The sequence below is a fragment of the Pelophylax lessonae genome (genome assembly GCF_965119305.1).
Source record: "Pelophylax lessonae genome assembly, chromosome: 4".
Taxonomy (NCBI): Eukaryota; Metazoa; Chordata; class Amphibia; order Anura; family Ranidae; genus Pelophylax; species Pelophylax lessonae.
Genome location: NC_138771.1, coordinates 13,665,278 through 13,681,300, shown reverse-complemented (window position 1 = coordinate 13,681,300; position 16,023 = coordinate 13,665,278). Strand labels below are relative to the sequence as shown.

The following is a 16,023-nucleotide window of genomic DNA, read 5'->3' as shown; positions in this document are numbered from 1 at the left end:
CGCCAGGTCGCTAATTCTAGTCGCAAATGCGACCTGGCGCCCGGGTTTTGTCGAGGCCTGGGTTTGGGTGTTACCCTTCATCTACATGTATAAAGAGGATGGTCCCGGTTTACACTGGTGAGATGCGGGAAACCCTGCAATTCAGTGCTGGTTTCCGCATTGCATACTGGTGCACACTGACATCTGCGAAACGCTTGGGGTGTCAATGTAGAGTTAACCACTTGTCCACCTCTTACATTGTTTTTACTGCGGCAGGCTGGCTCCTACAGGCAAAACTACGTAGGTCTACGTGGCTTGTCTGGAGGCAGCTAGAGGGGGGGAGCGTGCGCCGCTGGTGGCGCCCTCAGCGGGGAAGCCAATGCGGGTGTCGGGCGGCTCCGATTGCTGCCTGACACACGCAATCGTTTCACACAGAGAGAGGACAGTCGGCTGTTGTAAACACAGCCGACCGTCCTTCTCCCTGGGATGATCATAGAGATCATGTGATCCTTCTATATAGGATCACATGTCTCTATGGTCATTTCAGAAGGCACGCCCCCCCCCCACAGTTAGAATCACTCCCCTAGGCTCACATTTAACCCCTTGATCACCCACGGTGTTAACCCCTTCCCTGCCAGTGTCATTAGTACAGTGACAGTGCATATTTTTAGCACTGATTACTGTAGTAATGTCACTGGTCCACCCTCCACCCCCCCCCCCCCCCCAAGTCTCAAATGTCAGTTAGGGGTCCGATCTGTCGCCGCAATGTCGAAGTCCCGCTAAAAATCGCAGATCGCTGCTATTACTAGAAAAAAAACAATAAAAATTACAAAAATCTTTCCCGTAGTTGGTAGACACGCAAACCAATCAAAATACGCTTATTGCGATTTTTACCAAAAATATGTAGCAGAAATCAACTTGGCCTAAAATGTTAGTTTTTATTTTTTTGGGGGGGAATGTTATATAGCAGAATGTGAAAAATATATATTTTTTTTTTTTTTTTTTCAAAGTTGTCGCTTTTTTTTTTTTTTTTTATAGTGCAAAAAATAAAAATCGCACAGGTGATCAAAAGAGATTTTTTTCCCCTTTCTTCTTTCTTTTTATACTTTGTATTAGGGCTGGGCGATTTTGCCTAAAAAAAAAAAAAAAAAAAAATCTTTGATTTTTAACCACTTAAGCCCCGGAGGATTTGGCTGCTAAACGACCAGAGGGTATTTTGCGATTCGGCACTGCGTGACTTTAACGGACAATTGCGCGGTCGTGCGACGCTGTACCTAAACGAATTTGGCGTCCTTTTTTTCCCACAAACAGAGCTTTCTTTTGGCGGGATTTGATCACCTGTGCGATTTTTTTTGATCACGCGCTATAAACAAAAAAAGAGCGTAAATTTTGCAAAAATAGCAATATTTTTCCCTTTTTTTTATATGAAATTCCCCCCAAAAAAAAATGTAAAAATCAAAATTTTTTAATATTTTCGGCCAATTTGTTTTATGCTACCTATGTTTGGTAAAAAAAATCGCAAAAAGCGTATTTTGATTGGTTTGCGCAAAAGTTATTGCGTTTACTAACAAAGGGAAAGATTTTTGTCATTTTTGTTGTTTTTTTTTTTTAACGCGTAATGGCGGCGATCTGCGATTTTTTTGCGGTACTGCGACATTGCGGCGGACAGATCGGACCCTTGACTGACATTTTTGACACTTTTGGGGTTACCAGTGACATTTCTACAGTAATCAGTGCTATATATATGCACTGTTACTGTAAAAATACACTGGTAGTGAAGGGGTTAACTTTATTTGAGAGGGAGGGGCTGTGTGTGTCCCTAGGGGCGTGATTCTAACTGTGATTGGCTGTGGCTTCAACTGTATGCAGAGTGATCAATGGATCTACATAGTAGATCCATGTGATCATCTCTCATACAGAGAGGAGAATGACAGGCAGCTTGTTTACACAAGCTGCCTGACTTTCTCCCTCTCCCCCGCCGATCGCAGAGTGGCCGGCGGCGATCGGGTCCGCCGGTCACACGCGCGGGGGGGTCCGTGACCACGCGGGAGCGGGAGCGCGCCTCCGGCGGCGCGCGCTCGCTCCCTAAACCCTCACAGGCGAGCGACGTAGACCTACGTCACTTTGCCTGTGAGGGGCTGACCGCCGCCGTAGATAGTCGTGCGGCGGTCAGCAAGTGGTTAAAGAAAAATTTGAGTTTCGATTTGATTTTTTTTTTTTTTTTCTTTTTTTCAATGCATTTAAAAAATGACTGCAGACATCAGATATAGTGTCAAAAGTGCAACTTTATAAAGTGCTTGTAGACTGTCTTGCTGAAGAAAGCATAGTAGAGTTCTATTGGGTGAGTAGTAAATAGAGTGCTTGTTGACTGTCCTAAGCAATGTAGAATGTTTGACTGTCTTGCTGGAGAGAGCAGTATAGAATTCTATTGGAGAGAGCAGTATAGAGTCTGTAGACCGACTTTGTGGAGAGAGCAGAATACAGTTCTTAGTGACTGTCCTGCTGGAGAGAGTGGTATAACGTACTTGTTGACTCTTGCTGGAGAAAGCATAAAATAATTCTGTTCAAGAAAGCAGTATAGAGTGCTAAATGATTGTCCTGCTGGAGAGAGCAGTATAGAGTGCTAAGTGACTGACTGTCCTGCTGGAGAGAGCAGTATAGAGTGCTAAGTGACTGACTGTCCTGCTGGAGAGAGCCGTATAGAGTGCTAAGTGACTGACTGTCCTGCTGGAGAGAGCAGTATAGAGTGCTAAGTGACTGACTGTCCTGCTGGAGAGAGCAGTATAGAGTGCTAAGTGACTGACTGTCCTGCTGGAGAGAGCCGTATAGAGTGCTAAGTGACTGACTGTCCTGCTGGAGAGAGCCGTATAGAGTGCTAAGTGACTGACTGTCCTGCTGGAGAGAGCCGTATAGAGTGCTAAGTGACTGACTGTCCTGCTGGAGAGAGCAGTAAATGGTGTGCTTGGTGATTGTCCAGGGGCTGTGATGGGTACAGAGAACTCCCCAGTAACCGGCCACCGCCGCGCCTGGATGTGACGTCAGCTGCCGGGAGAGGAAGCGGGCGGTGCGTCTGTACAGGGGCTGTGATAGGATAGGTACCTATCCTATCACAGCCCCTGGCCTGTTCAGACGCACCGCCCGCTTCCTCTCCCGGCAGCTGATGTCACATCTAGGCCGGGGAGTTCTCTGTACCTATCGCAGCGCGCCGCAGCCCCTGTACAGACGCACCGCCCGCAGCTGACGTCACATCCAGGCGCGGCGGTGGTCCTAGGGGAGTTCGGTTCCTGTGCGGCGGACTAGGAGCTGGCTGGAGCCCAGGGTGTGTGTAGTTACGCGGGGGCTGGCTGCACAAGGCGGAAAAAACAATTGTAGAAAAAAACTCGAGTTTGAAAAAAAAAATTGTTTCAAACTAAAAAATCATTAAATCGATTTATCGCCCAGCCCTACTTTGTATATTCTTTTTCCTTTTTTACTTAAAAATATTAGAAAATATTAGGGACAAGGGAGAGTTCTGATGATTCTAGTTGACTGAATTAAGTCCTATAATCTCGATCAATTTCGGTATAATAGATGATGGTTGAAATAATCATTTGTTAAATGTTTTACAATGTGGATTGGACTTGAAATGATGTAATGGAATATCTTCAGTGTTTTTGAATAAATAAATAAATAATTAAAAAAAAACAAAACAAAAAAAACAAAACAAAAGATCGATCTTTGTGGGAATTAAAGGACGTAAATTTAGTTTAGATACAGCGTTGCACAACCGCGCAATTCGTCCGTTAAAATAACGCAGTGTCGAATTGCAAAATAGCGCCTGGTCATTAAGGGGGGCAAATCCTTCCAGTCCCAGTGGTTAATGACACCCCCCAGACCGGTTTGCAGTGCGAACTGTCAAATGGTGCAGGAATCGAATCACATAGGTGTGGACACCCATGCGTACCGATTCCAGTGCAGACCAAAAAAAGGGTCCTGCGCCATTTTGATGCGATTTCAGCCATACAGTTTGGCTAAATTTTGCATAGCATAGACATCGCATGTGATCTGCACAGGAATGCAGTGCGAATTACAAGCGATGCCTGACATTGCAATAGTGCGAACCCGGCCTTAGAGCGCACATTCCCAATACATGCCCAGTATCCCCCATGACACCAGGGATATTGAGCTGAGTGCGGTCTTACATTTAATTGCTTTTACCCTTTCCAGGAACATTTTCTGACACCTCTAGACTGATCCGGTAAAAAGGTAGTAAACTGCAAAAAAAGAAAACCAAAAAATCTTCTCCTTGCAAGATAAGAGCATAATGTGCTAGTATACATTGCATACTAGCACATTATTAAAGGCCTACCTGAAAAGGAAGCCCTCCAGCAGTTCATTGACACAGCTTCCATCTTCACCTAGTCTTCCTTCCAGGTTCACGGGTTGCAGGTGTTTGGCCTAGCCCCAGTGACGCCAATCCCCTGGCACGGCTCCCTCAATGGACAGCACACCGTCCATCGAGAGCGCAGTGCGCATGGGTTGGTGACCTCACCCGGGCTGCTAAAGTAAATATCTCCTAAACTGTGCAAGTTTAGGAGTTATGTAGCAGCTTCCTAGGTAGGTGTTAGTGAGAGAGTATAGTTTTTGGCTCTGTCTGCCTATCAGACGAGCAGCAGGCAAATCTATATTGCTTTCTGCCTACCAGAGAGCAGGATCTGTGAGTGAGGTCTGCTCAGTGTGCGATTCATCTGGTCTAGGGAGTATTTCACACTGGGCCAATAGGTGTATGTATGAATGTATGTATGTATATCACCACAACAAAAACAAATTAATTTTCTCTCAAATTCAGGATATTAAAAAGTCTAATACAATTTTATATATATTCAACTTTTTAATTTGATTTTGAGAGAAAATTAATTTGCCGGCTATTATCGCCACCTTTAGCGCAACAAAGGCTGGACAAGGGGTCCAGAGGTGCGGGGGGGGGCTGTGTAATGTAACGGGGTCCAGAGGTGGGGGCTGTGTAATGTAAAGGGGTTCAGGAGTGCAGGGGGGTTGTGTAATGTAAAGGGGTCGAGAGGTGCAGGAGGGGGGCTGTGTAATGTAAAGGGGTCCAGAGGTACAGGGGGCTGTGTAATGTAAAGGGGTCCAGAGGTGCAGGGGGCTGTGTAATGTAAAGGGGTCCAGAGGTGCAGGGGGCTGTGTAATGTAAAGGGGTCCAGAGGTGCAGGGGGGCTGTGTAATGTAAAGGGGTCCAGAGGTGCAGGGGGGGCTGTGTAATGTAAAGGGGTCCAGAGGTACAGGGGGCTGTGTAATGTAAAGGGGTCCAGAGGTGCAGGGGGCTGTGTAATGTAAAGGGGTCCAGAGGTGCAGGGGGGCTGTGTAATGTAAAGGGGTCCAGAGGTGCAGGGGGGACTGTGTAATGTAAAGGGGTCCAGAGGTGCAGAGGGGTGGGCTTTGTAATGTAAAGGGGTCCAGAGGTGCAGAGGGGTGGGCTGTGTAATGTAAAGGGGTCCAGAGGTGCAGGAGGGGGGGGGGCTGTGTAATGTAAAGGGGTCCAGAGGTGCAGGAGGGGGGGGGGCTGTGTAATGTAAAGGGGTCCAGAGGTGCAGGAGGGGGGGGGGCTGTGTAATGTAAAGGGGTCCAGAGGTGCAGGAGGGGGGGGCTGTGTAATGTAAAGGGGTCCAGAGGTGCAGGAGGGGTGGGCTGTGTAATGTAAAGGGGTCCAGAGGTGCAGAGGGGGGGGGGCTGTGTAATGTAAAGGGGTCCAGAGGTGCAGAGGGGTGGGCTGTGTAATGTAAAGAGGTGCAGGGGGGACTGTGTAATGTAAAGGGGTCCAGAGGGGTGGGCTGTGTAATGTTAATTAGCAGATGAATGTGACCCTTCATGCATTCATATACATTGAATCCGGCCCTTAAGTGGAAAAAGGTTGCTGACCCCTGACCTATACTTTTTAAAACTTTTTTGCGTGAAGCTTGTCATCCAAAAGGAGGGGGGGGGGGGCGTGTCCCCTATCAAAACACAATTAGGGGAGATCACTGTACTAACATCGCATAGTACAGTGGCTCCAAACTGAGTGGTCAGTGTTTTTTTTTTTTTTTTTTTTTTCGTCATTCTGCTGGGTTGGAAAAAATATGGTAGTGTGTACCGGGCTTTTACTTTGGCGAGATTTCCTCCTTTTATTTATCCCCCCCCTTTGTTTCCCTGTGATCTTGTATTCAGTGTAGGCCAGCTTTTTTCCTGTATCACTCCCAGGATCAGACAAAAGGGAATATTTACAGTTTCAGACCAGAGTTGTCTTCTAATCATGGCAATCAAAAGATACTTTGTCCTTTTTTAGGATTGCTTCCTTTTGCAAACATAATTAATGCGTGAAGTAAAGGTGTTTTGTCTGCGGAGTGTCTGGATCAAAGGTCATTGTGTGTTGGAGCTGCAGATTTACAAAGGATTTGGTAAAGAATCTGTAAAATGCTGTGTATTCTTTAACCATTTGTAAAGGAAGAATTTCTAGAGTCAGGGAGCTCTCTATATCATTCTCTAGAGACACTCGTTGTCTTTCTGTATAGTCAGTGATTGTGGGGAGTGGTAGGGAGTTGTGTACTTTTCACACATTTGGACAATGTAAATCGCACAGTGCTGTGATCTGTAGCTGGAGGTATGCTCGGTATTTGTTTTGAGGAGCAGCGTTCCCTGCACAGGAATGTACAGGCAATGGGTGTATAGAGGGAACGATAAGTCCCACAATTGTTCCTGAGTTTGAAAAACATATTTGCTGCAAGGCCTCCTAGTATTAAGTGTAGCACAGACGCCGTGAGGCCTTGTACACAGGTGCTGAGATGGGGCACTGTGGACGTTTTCCCTGACTCCATAGTTGGTTTACTGAGCTCGGTAAAACGTATTCCCTATTCTTTTGTCCTTCACTCTGGTAGCTGACAGATTTCAGGGCGGACTACAAAGCCATGGACTACTTTTGCTTCCACCAGCAAAGGTGTCCCTCTGATGGGAACGTTTTTCATGTATGTTCTCCAAAACAAAGTGTAATATACAGCTCAAAGAAAATAAGGAACACTTAGAAAACGCATCAGCTCTCAATGGGGGAAATATAATGCTGGATTATCTATACTGGTATGGGCTGGGTTATGTGTTAGGATCTATACTGGTATGGGCTGGGTAATGCGTTACCATCTATACTGGTATGGACTGGGTAATGTTACCATCTATACTGGTATGGACTGGGTAATGTGTTAGCATCTATACTGGTATGGACTGGGTAATGTTAGGATCTGTACTGGTATGGACTGGGTAATGTGTTAGGATCTATACTGGTATGGACTGGGTAATGTTAGGATCTGTACTGGTATGGGCTGGGTAATGTGTTAGGATCTGTACTGGTATGGGCTGGGTAATGTGTTAGGATCTATACTGGTATGGACTGGGTAATGTGTTAGGATCTATACTGGTATGGGCTGGGTAATGTGTTAGGATCTGTACTGGTATGGGCTGGGTAATGTTACCATCTATACTGGTATGGGCTGGGTAATGTTACCATCTATACTGGTATGGACTGGGTAATGCGTTACCATCTATACTGGTATGGACTGGGTAATGCGTTACCATCTATACTGGTATGGACTGGGTAATGCGTTACCATCTATACTGGTATGGACTGGGTAATGCGTTACCATCTATACTGGTATGGACTGGGTAATGCGTTACCATCTATACTGGTATGGACTGGGTAATGCGTTACCATCTATACTGGTATGGACTGGGTAATGTGTTAGCATCTATACTGGTATGGACTGGGTAATGTTAGGATCTATACTGGTATGGACTGGGTAATGTGTTAGGATCTATACTGGTATGGGCTGGGTAATGTGTTAGGATCTATACTGGTATGGACTGGGTAATGTTAGGATCTATACTGGTATGGGCTGGGTAATGTGTTAGGATCTATACTGGTATGGGCTGGGTAATGTGTTAGGATCTATACTGGTATGGGCTGGGTAATGTTAGGATCTATACTGATATGGACTGGGTAATGTTAGGATCTATACTGGTATGGACTGGGTAATGTTACCATCTATACTGGTATGGACTGGGTAATGTGTTAGCATCTATACTGGTATGGACTGGGTAATGTTAGGATCTGTACTGGTATGGACTGGGTAATGTGTTAGGATCTATACTGGTATGGACTGGGTAATGTTAGGATCTGTACTGGTATGGGCTGGGTAATGTGTTAGGATCTGTACTGGTATGGGCTGGGTAATGTGTTAGGATCTATACTGGTATGGACTGGGTAATGTGTTAGGATCTATACTGGTATGGGCTGGGTAATGTGTTAGGATCTGTACTGGTATGGGCTGGGTAATGTTACCATCTATACTGGTATGGGCTGGGTAATGTTACCATCTATACTGGTATGGACTGGGTAATGCGTTACCATCTATACTGGTATGGACTGGGTAATGCGTTACCATCTATACTGGTATGGACTGGGTAATGCGTTACCATCTATACTGGTATGGACTGGGTAATGCGTTACCATCTATACTGGTATGGACTGGGTAATGCGTTACCATCTATACTGGTATGGACTGGGTAATGCGTTACCATCTATACTGGTATGGACTGGGTAATGTGTTAGCATCTATACTGGTATGGACTGGGTAATGTTAGGATCTATACTGGTATGGACTGGGTAATGTGTTAGGATCTATACTGGTATGGGCTGGGTAATGTGTTAGGATCTATACTGGTATGGACTGGGTAATGTTAGGATCTATACTGGTATGGGCTGGGTAATGTGTTAGGATCTATACTGGTATGGGCTGGGTAATGTGTTAGGATCTATACTGGTATGGGCTGGGTAATGTTAGGATCTATACTGATATGGACTGGGTAATGTTAGGATCTATACTGGTATGGACTGGGTAATGTTAGGATCTATACTGGTATGGATTGGGAATGTGTTAGGATCTATACTGGTATGGACTGGGTAATGTTAGGATCTATACTGGTATGGACTGGGTAATGGTAGAATCTATACTGGTATGGATTGGGAAATGTTAGGATCTATACTGGTATGGACTGGGTAATGTGCTTGGATCTATACTGGTATGGACTGGGTAATGTGCTTGGATCTATACTGGTATGGACTGGGTAATGTGTTAGGATCTATACTGGTATGGACTGGGTAATGTGCTGGGATCTATACTGGTATGGACTGGGTAATGTGCTGGGATCTATACTGGTATGGACTGGGTAATGTGGTGGGATCTATACTCGTTTGGACTGGGTAATGTGTTAGGATCTATACTGGTATGGACTGGGTAATGTGGTGGGATCTATACTGGTTTGGACTGGGTAATGTGTTAGGATCTATACTGGTATGGACTGGGTAATGTGCTTGGATCTATACTGGTATGGACTGGGTAATGTGTTAGGATCTGTACTGGTATGGACTGGGTAATGTGCTGGGATCTATACTGGTATGGACTGGGTAATGTGCTGGGATCTATACTGGTATGGACTGGGTAATGTGGTGGGATCTATACTGGTTTGGACTTGTATTTTTTAAAAAACATTGGCTACTTGGGATTTGCCCAGCCCAAAGTTAAGCTGCATTTTAATGCAGACCCTTCACCCTCACCATTTTTTTTGCATAAAAATACAGCAAGGCCCCCGGCTGTGTGCTCACATGCAGATGTGTGAGGTAATAATATCATAGGAGGCTGCAATAAAAATACAGCAAGGCCCCCGGCTGTGTGCTCATATGCAGGGGATGTGTGAGGTAATAATATCCTAGGAGGCTGCAGGTGGGCCAAGGGGATGACACCCTCACCTAGATGAGTAAGTGGAAGTGAATACAACCAAAAAAAGTACTTTCTTCCCAGGAAAAAGAAATGCGATTGGATTAGGCTGGGGGAAGAAGGTCCAACACCAGGAGCTTAATGGCATTTTCAGCATATGTAATGTAGTCATACCTTTTATGCCTAATAAATGTGTTCTACATTCTTTTTTTTTTTTTTCTTTGTAGCCGAGCCAAACCTCCACGGAGGCACGCTCCCAAGAAGCCGTCTAACCCCGTGCAGAAAGATCCAGTTGGTGTAAGTTGCAATTTTGTTTTTGTATTTATCCCTCCCCCACAGCATTCATCAGCGTTTGTATTCATCCAGTCGTTTTATTTCTGAACAGAATTTTTAGATATTTTTTTATTTGCTTCTCTGATAATGAATGTTGTGTACTCTGGTCTCTGCATTGTGCTGACTTTGTTCTTGTACAAATTTTCTTCCTCAGGTTTACTGTAGGGTGCGCCCACTGAGTCCACCTGACCAGGAGTGCTGCATTGAAGTGATCAATGAGACCACCGTGCAACTGCACCAACCAGATGGCTGTAAAGTCAACAGGAATGGGGAATACAAAGAGGTGAGGACCTTTCTGCTGATTCTTAAATGTTTTCTTTAAAAGTTAACTATTGGTTTGAGGAGAAAATATCTTTTCAGAGCTCCAGTGATACATAAGTCAGAGAAGTAATCGTCCCTCTTCTTCCCCTGCCTGCTGTGTTCAGAAGGGAGTTTGAGAGAATCTAAAAGAAGTTGGCTTCTACAATGTTGTCTTTAAAGTGATTATAAAGTCAAAATTTTTTTTCCCATGTTATACTTCCCTCTGTGCAGTTGGTTTTGTACAGAGCAGCCCAGATCCTCTTCTCGGGTCCCTCGTCGCTGCTCCTAGCCCCTCTCTCCTGTCAGGTGCCCCCACAGCAAGCAGCTTGCTTTGGGGGACCCCAAGCCAAACTGCAGCTTGGTGTTCTCTCTCCCTCCTAACTGACTTTGCCAGCCGCAGGAGCCAGTGGCGCTGCCACGGTGTTTAACCAATCAGGAGGGGGAGTCCGGGACGGCCGAGGGACTGGTGGACATCACTGGACAGAGAATGCATTAAGATAAAATGCCTTCTGCCTTTACAATTCCTTTAACTGATAAATCGGCACCCTATATGAAAGTGTTACTAAAGTAAATGTTTGTTTTATTTTTTTTAATGAAAATAACAAACCGGTTATACTCCCCTGTAATCTGTGTAATGGAATTGCAGGTAGCAGCCCTGATCCTCCTATTCTCAGGTTCCTCTGCGGCGGTCTTTCTTCCTCTTTTTCTTTAGTGTGTCCCCGTAGCAAGACATTTTTCTATAGGGGCAGGCTGAGCTCCATACAGACAGCGGGGCTAATGGGCCATACACACTATACAATTGTCTTTAGATTTTTTCCTTTAGATTTACCAAAACCATATGAGGTCAAATCTAAACGCTTTTAATTTGTATGCAATCAGGCAGGCCCTTGCACTACATAGTTGAAGGTAAATCTAAAGGAAATCTGACAACAAAAGCTGTATAGTGTATCCTGCTTTAGCCACTCCCCCACTTCTCACTGCGTTTGATTGACAGCAGCAGATGCCAGTGGCTTGTGCTGCTTGGACAGCCTTGCACAGCGTTGGATCTATTCTCCCCTCTTTCCCTTCACACAAGGGGGGGGCAGAGTAATGGAAAGTTTTTGCAAGGAATCATGATTCCGGTTGAAGAGTCCCCGGCTTTAAGGATCCGGCTGACCAGAAGGCAGAGGCTGTGGCACGCACTGTACACTCTGGCTGGTTCGGCAATGAGGCCGGTATTCACCATTGCCCTGGTGTCGCAAACTGACCGAGTGGGCTAAGCTCCTACACCGTGACCTGGAGGGGGAACCGCTATTCCCCCCCCCCCCCGGCCAAATTTGTGTACCAGCTAGGCCAGGGGCTGCAGTTTATCTGTGATGTGGTGTCTCTTTGGATGCGGCTCCCCTAATGGCTCGCCTGTGTTTTGGCCGTGGTCCTTCTGTGTGTTTTTTTGGCTCAAGTGCTGGTCTGCGGATCAGACTTCAAAAATTTGCTGCGCTACAGGGGATCGCGGTACTGGGCTACGTGGACAGTCTCCCTCTGCTCTGGTGGAGAACCTGTAGATCACGATACGAACTCTGCGGGAGTTCAGCTGGATTCTGAATTTTCAGAAGTCTGCTCTGGTGCTGTCCACAAAGCTGGATTATCTGGGCCGGACTCTGGACTTGGCCTTAGCCAGAGTGCTCCTTCCTATGGACAAATGCCAAAAATTGCAGGCTGCAATTCGCCTCCTGCTGTCCAACAAATGGTCATCCCTCCAGACTTGCATGCAGGTGCTGTGACTGATGGTGTCTACCTTTTTGAGGCAGTTCAATTTGCACAGTTCCATACGGAGGTCCCTGCAAAGGGAAATTCTGACCAAATGGGACAAGACTCTGCATTCTCTGGACAATCAGATTCGGCTGAGTCAGGGCATGAAGGAGTCCAGGAAATGGGGGCTTTGTTCTCCGGCGCTTCGGCTGGGAAATTCCGTCCTCCCCTTGTATTGGACAGTGGTCACCACAGATGCCAGCCTGTCCGACTGGGGAGGCATCCTTGGCAAGCATTCTGCTCAGGGGGGTCTGGATGCTAAGAGGAAGACTACCGATCAATGTCCGGGAACTCCGAGCGATCAGACGGTTTCTGGATCATCTTCAGGGTTGTCCAGTGCACATTCAATCAGACAATGCCACGGCTGTGGCTTATGTCGATCACCAAGGGGGCACAAGAAGTGTCCTGATGGCTCTGCAGGTAGCCGGCATTCTAAGGTGTGCAGAACGGTTCATTCCAGCCCTCTCTGCCGTACACGTTCCCGGGGTGGAAAATTGGCAGGCAGATTACCTCAGTTAGCAAGTGATGGACCACGGGGAGTGGTCCCTTCGTCCGGAGGTGTTTAATCAGCTGTGTCTCCGGTGGGGCACCTCTGAGGTGGATCTGTTGCAGTCCCGACTTAACAAAAAGGTGCAGAGGTTTGTGGCTCCATCAGGGGATCCTCTGGCGGATGCCACAGACGTGTTGGTGACCCCAGTGGTTGAAGTGTCGTCTGTCGCCTTCCCCCCTCAAGATTCTGCCAAGACTTCTACATGGGATAGAGGCAGAAGGGATTCCGGTCATCGTAGTGGCTGCAGACTGGCTTCGCTGGGCTTGGTACGTTGATCTGGTGTGGCTGGTTGCCAAAGTTCTTTGGCAGCTTCCTCTCAGGGACGATCTGCTATCCCAAGGACCGATCTTCCATCCTATTTTAGTCGCTGGCTTTGACTGCTTGGTTGTTGAACACCAGGTGCTGAAGGATAGGGTTTCCCAGTCGGTGATTGCTACACTGTTGAACGCTAGGAAATCTACCTCCTAGGAAGATCTAACATCGTATGTGGAAGACGTACATTGCGTGGTGTGAGTCTCTCAAGGTTCATCCTCGCCTTCTCGGTAGCTCGGATCTTGGCTTTCCACAAGGGTTGAACAGAAATTGGCCTTGAGTAACATCAAGGGCCAGGTGTCTGCTTTTGGCGGTCTTGTTCCAACAACCTTTGGCCACACTCCATGGTGCGTACCTTCTTCTTTTTTTGCTCCAGTTTTTTGATTGTGCTCCTGTTGCCTTGGGTGCTAATGTTTTAGCCTTTTTTTTTTTTTGTTCCCACCCCTCATGTTTAGCACTGCTTTGGGACACCCCAATGGTTATGAATATCAGGAGCTGTGTCCATCAATGAACAAAAGAGAAAATACAATTTTTGACTTGCTGTAAAATCCATTTCTCTGATGTTCATTGACGGACCCAGTACCTATAGCAGAGAGAGGGAGTATACCCCCAGGGACTGCTCTTGGGTGTAGCCAGATTTCTTTTCAGCCTAGTGTCCTACTCCTGTAGGGAGCAGTATAACCCAATGGTTATGAATATCAGTTGTCCATCAATGAACATCAGAGAAATAGATTTTACGGTAAGTCAAAAATCCTATTTTTGTCTTTTTAATATAATGTATATTTTTAATTACAAAAAGGTCGTAACCAAATGATAGCTTTATGATGAAAGAATTGCGCATTTGATCATGTGCTGTGCACAGTCAGATTAGATTAGGGAGATTAACTACATGTTCTTTTTTTATAGACTCAATACTCATTTAAACAAGTTTTTGGAACGCAGATGACCCAAAAAGATCTGTTTGATGTTGTTGCTAAGCCCTTAGTGGAAGACCTTATTCGTGGTAAAAATGGTATGTTGTTTTGGGTTCATTTCCGCCCTTAAGTCTGATGTAGGCTTGTATGTTTACTTTAAATGATCTGGTTTGTTTTACAGGTCTTCTCTTTACATACGGTGTAACGGGAAGCGGAAAGACTTATACGATGACTGGATCTCCTGGGCAAGGAGGACTATTGCCGCGCTGTCTCAGCATGATATTTAACAGCATTAGCAGGTTTCAGGCCAAGAAATATGTAAGTCTCCGATGTTGGTCTCAAGGCATTTACTGTATACTGTATTATTCTTGGCTATCAAGACAAGGTATTTTCATGGCATGTATTTTATTTGCTAAAACAGACCTTGACTTATTAACATAAAGCTCTTAGACACTGATGCTCCATTCCTTTGCCACCCCAGTAAAAAAAAAATTGAAAGTATTGCTTCTACACTAGAAGACTCTGAATACAGCGTCGTCCCGGGATTTCTTTCATTTATTGACTGACACAGTTCCTGATCCTTCTTAACCATTGGGTTATACTGCCCCCTACAGGAGTAGGACACTAGGAAGGAAAAGGCTTGGCTGCGCTTCTGGGCAGTCCCAGGGGGGTATACACCCACACTCAGCTATAAGCACTCAGTTTTTGTTTTTTTTTTCTGCCTTGTCAGGAGTAAGGACCTAGTTCCTTGCTGGGATTTCTGGTACCCTGCCTGCACATCCAAGTTACGGCGGGTGGCATCCTTTTTAAGGAGGCTAATTACTATTATGCGGGCCTCTATGGAGGGGCTCAGGACATCCCCAGTTGGTGGTCACTCGCTCGGCAGCTCTCCCCTGATTGTTACATCAGATTCTGAAATTTTCATCTGCCGCGGACACGAGTTATCCTGCTGGGTCACCCTCAGTGCTCACATATCAAGGATGACTCCTGCTCCTTTTTAGGCGCGCATGAAAAGGTGCTGGTGGATGCACGGTCAGTGTGTCAGTGCATGAGATTTTAAAATTGCAGGTGGCGGCTGATGCTGCATCGGAGGCCCTGGTCCCTTTCGGCACCCACAGGCCCTCCAAAGTAGCGAAGGTGTGTTCCCCCTTTCCGCTTGCTTTGACAACATTGTCACAAAACAGTGGGATTGTCCAAAACGCAGTGGTTCCTAGGGATACAGCAAGGCAAAAATGCTTATGAGGATTAACTGCTAAAAAGGTGGACGGTCCCAGTAGCGGACTCGTCAATTTCCAGGTTGAATAAAGCTACCTTCATTCCGGTTGAGGAGTCCCTTGCTTTTACAGATCCAGCTGATTGTCCCCGCCGTATGTTAGCTGTGGCTGGTTCAGCACTTAGGCCAGTATTTACTATTGCTCTGGTGTCGCAAACTCTGACCGAGTGGGCTAACCTTCTACGACGGGACCTGGAGGGGAAACCGCTTCCCTCTGTCTTGGAGAGCTAGCGGATCAATTGATCCAGGGGCTACAGTTTCTGTGATGCCTCTTTGAATGCGACTCCTTTGATTTCTAGGCTGTCTGTATCAGCGGTGGTCCTTCAGCGTATTTTTTGGCTGAAATGCTGGTCTGTGGACCAGGCTTCTAAGAAGGCCTTATCTGATCTCCCCCTTGTAGGGGGATCGTCTGTTTGGAGCTTCCTTTGATAACATTGTTAGGGGTCTCACGGGGGGGGGGGGGGGGAGAGAGTACTCTTCTTCCTCTGGCTACCAAGGGCAAGAAGCCCCATCGTAGATGTGGGCCATTCTCCTTTGGTCATGAGAGTTTTTTTCGCCCCTCAGGGTCTCAAGACAAGGGGTCAAAAGTCGGGGCCTGCACCCGAGGTTCCAAGAGGACCTGGTCTGGCAAGCCACAAGCGGGCTCTTCTTGGCCTGCGGGCAAGGCTGCCTCTGCATGACGGGGCGCCCTCAACCGTATCTGGGGTGGGGGGATGTCTTTGCTGGCTTTCAGATCCATGGACCTCCCTGGTACAGGACGAGTGGGTCCACAAAGTTGTT

The 16,023-nt window shown here is 46.5% G+C and overlaps 1 protein-coding gene across 1 annotated transcript in view; it reads left to right on the top strand.

The window, feature by feature from the left end:
• KIF23 (kinesin family member 23) overlaps positions 1-16,023 on the top strand; it is a gene marked incomplete at its 3' end in the record, with an annotated part of 67,911 nt that overhangs the window by 14,521 nt on the left and 37,367 nt on the right. Inside the window, exons 2-5 of the mRNA XM_082256314.1 lie at positions 10,001-10,070; positions 10,261-10,389; positions 13,963-14,068; positions 14,152-14,288. Coding sequence (XP_082112440.1) covers positions 10,001-10,070; positions 10,261-10,389; positions 13,963-14,068; positions 14,152-14,288 — 442 coding nt within the window. The remainder of the gene's footprint in view (positions 1-10,000; positions 10,071-10,260; positions 10,390-13,962; positions 14,069-14,151; positions 14,289-16,023) is intronic.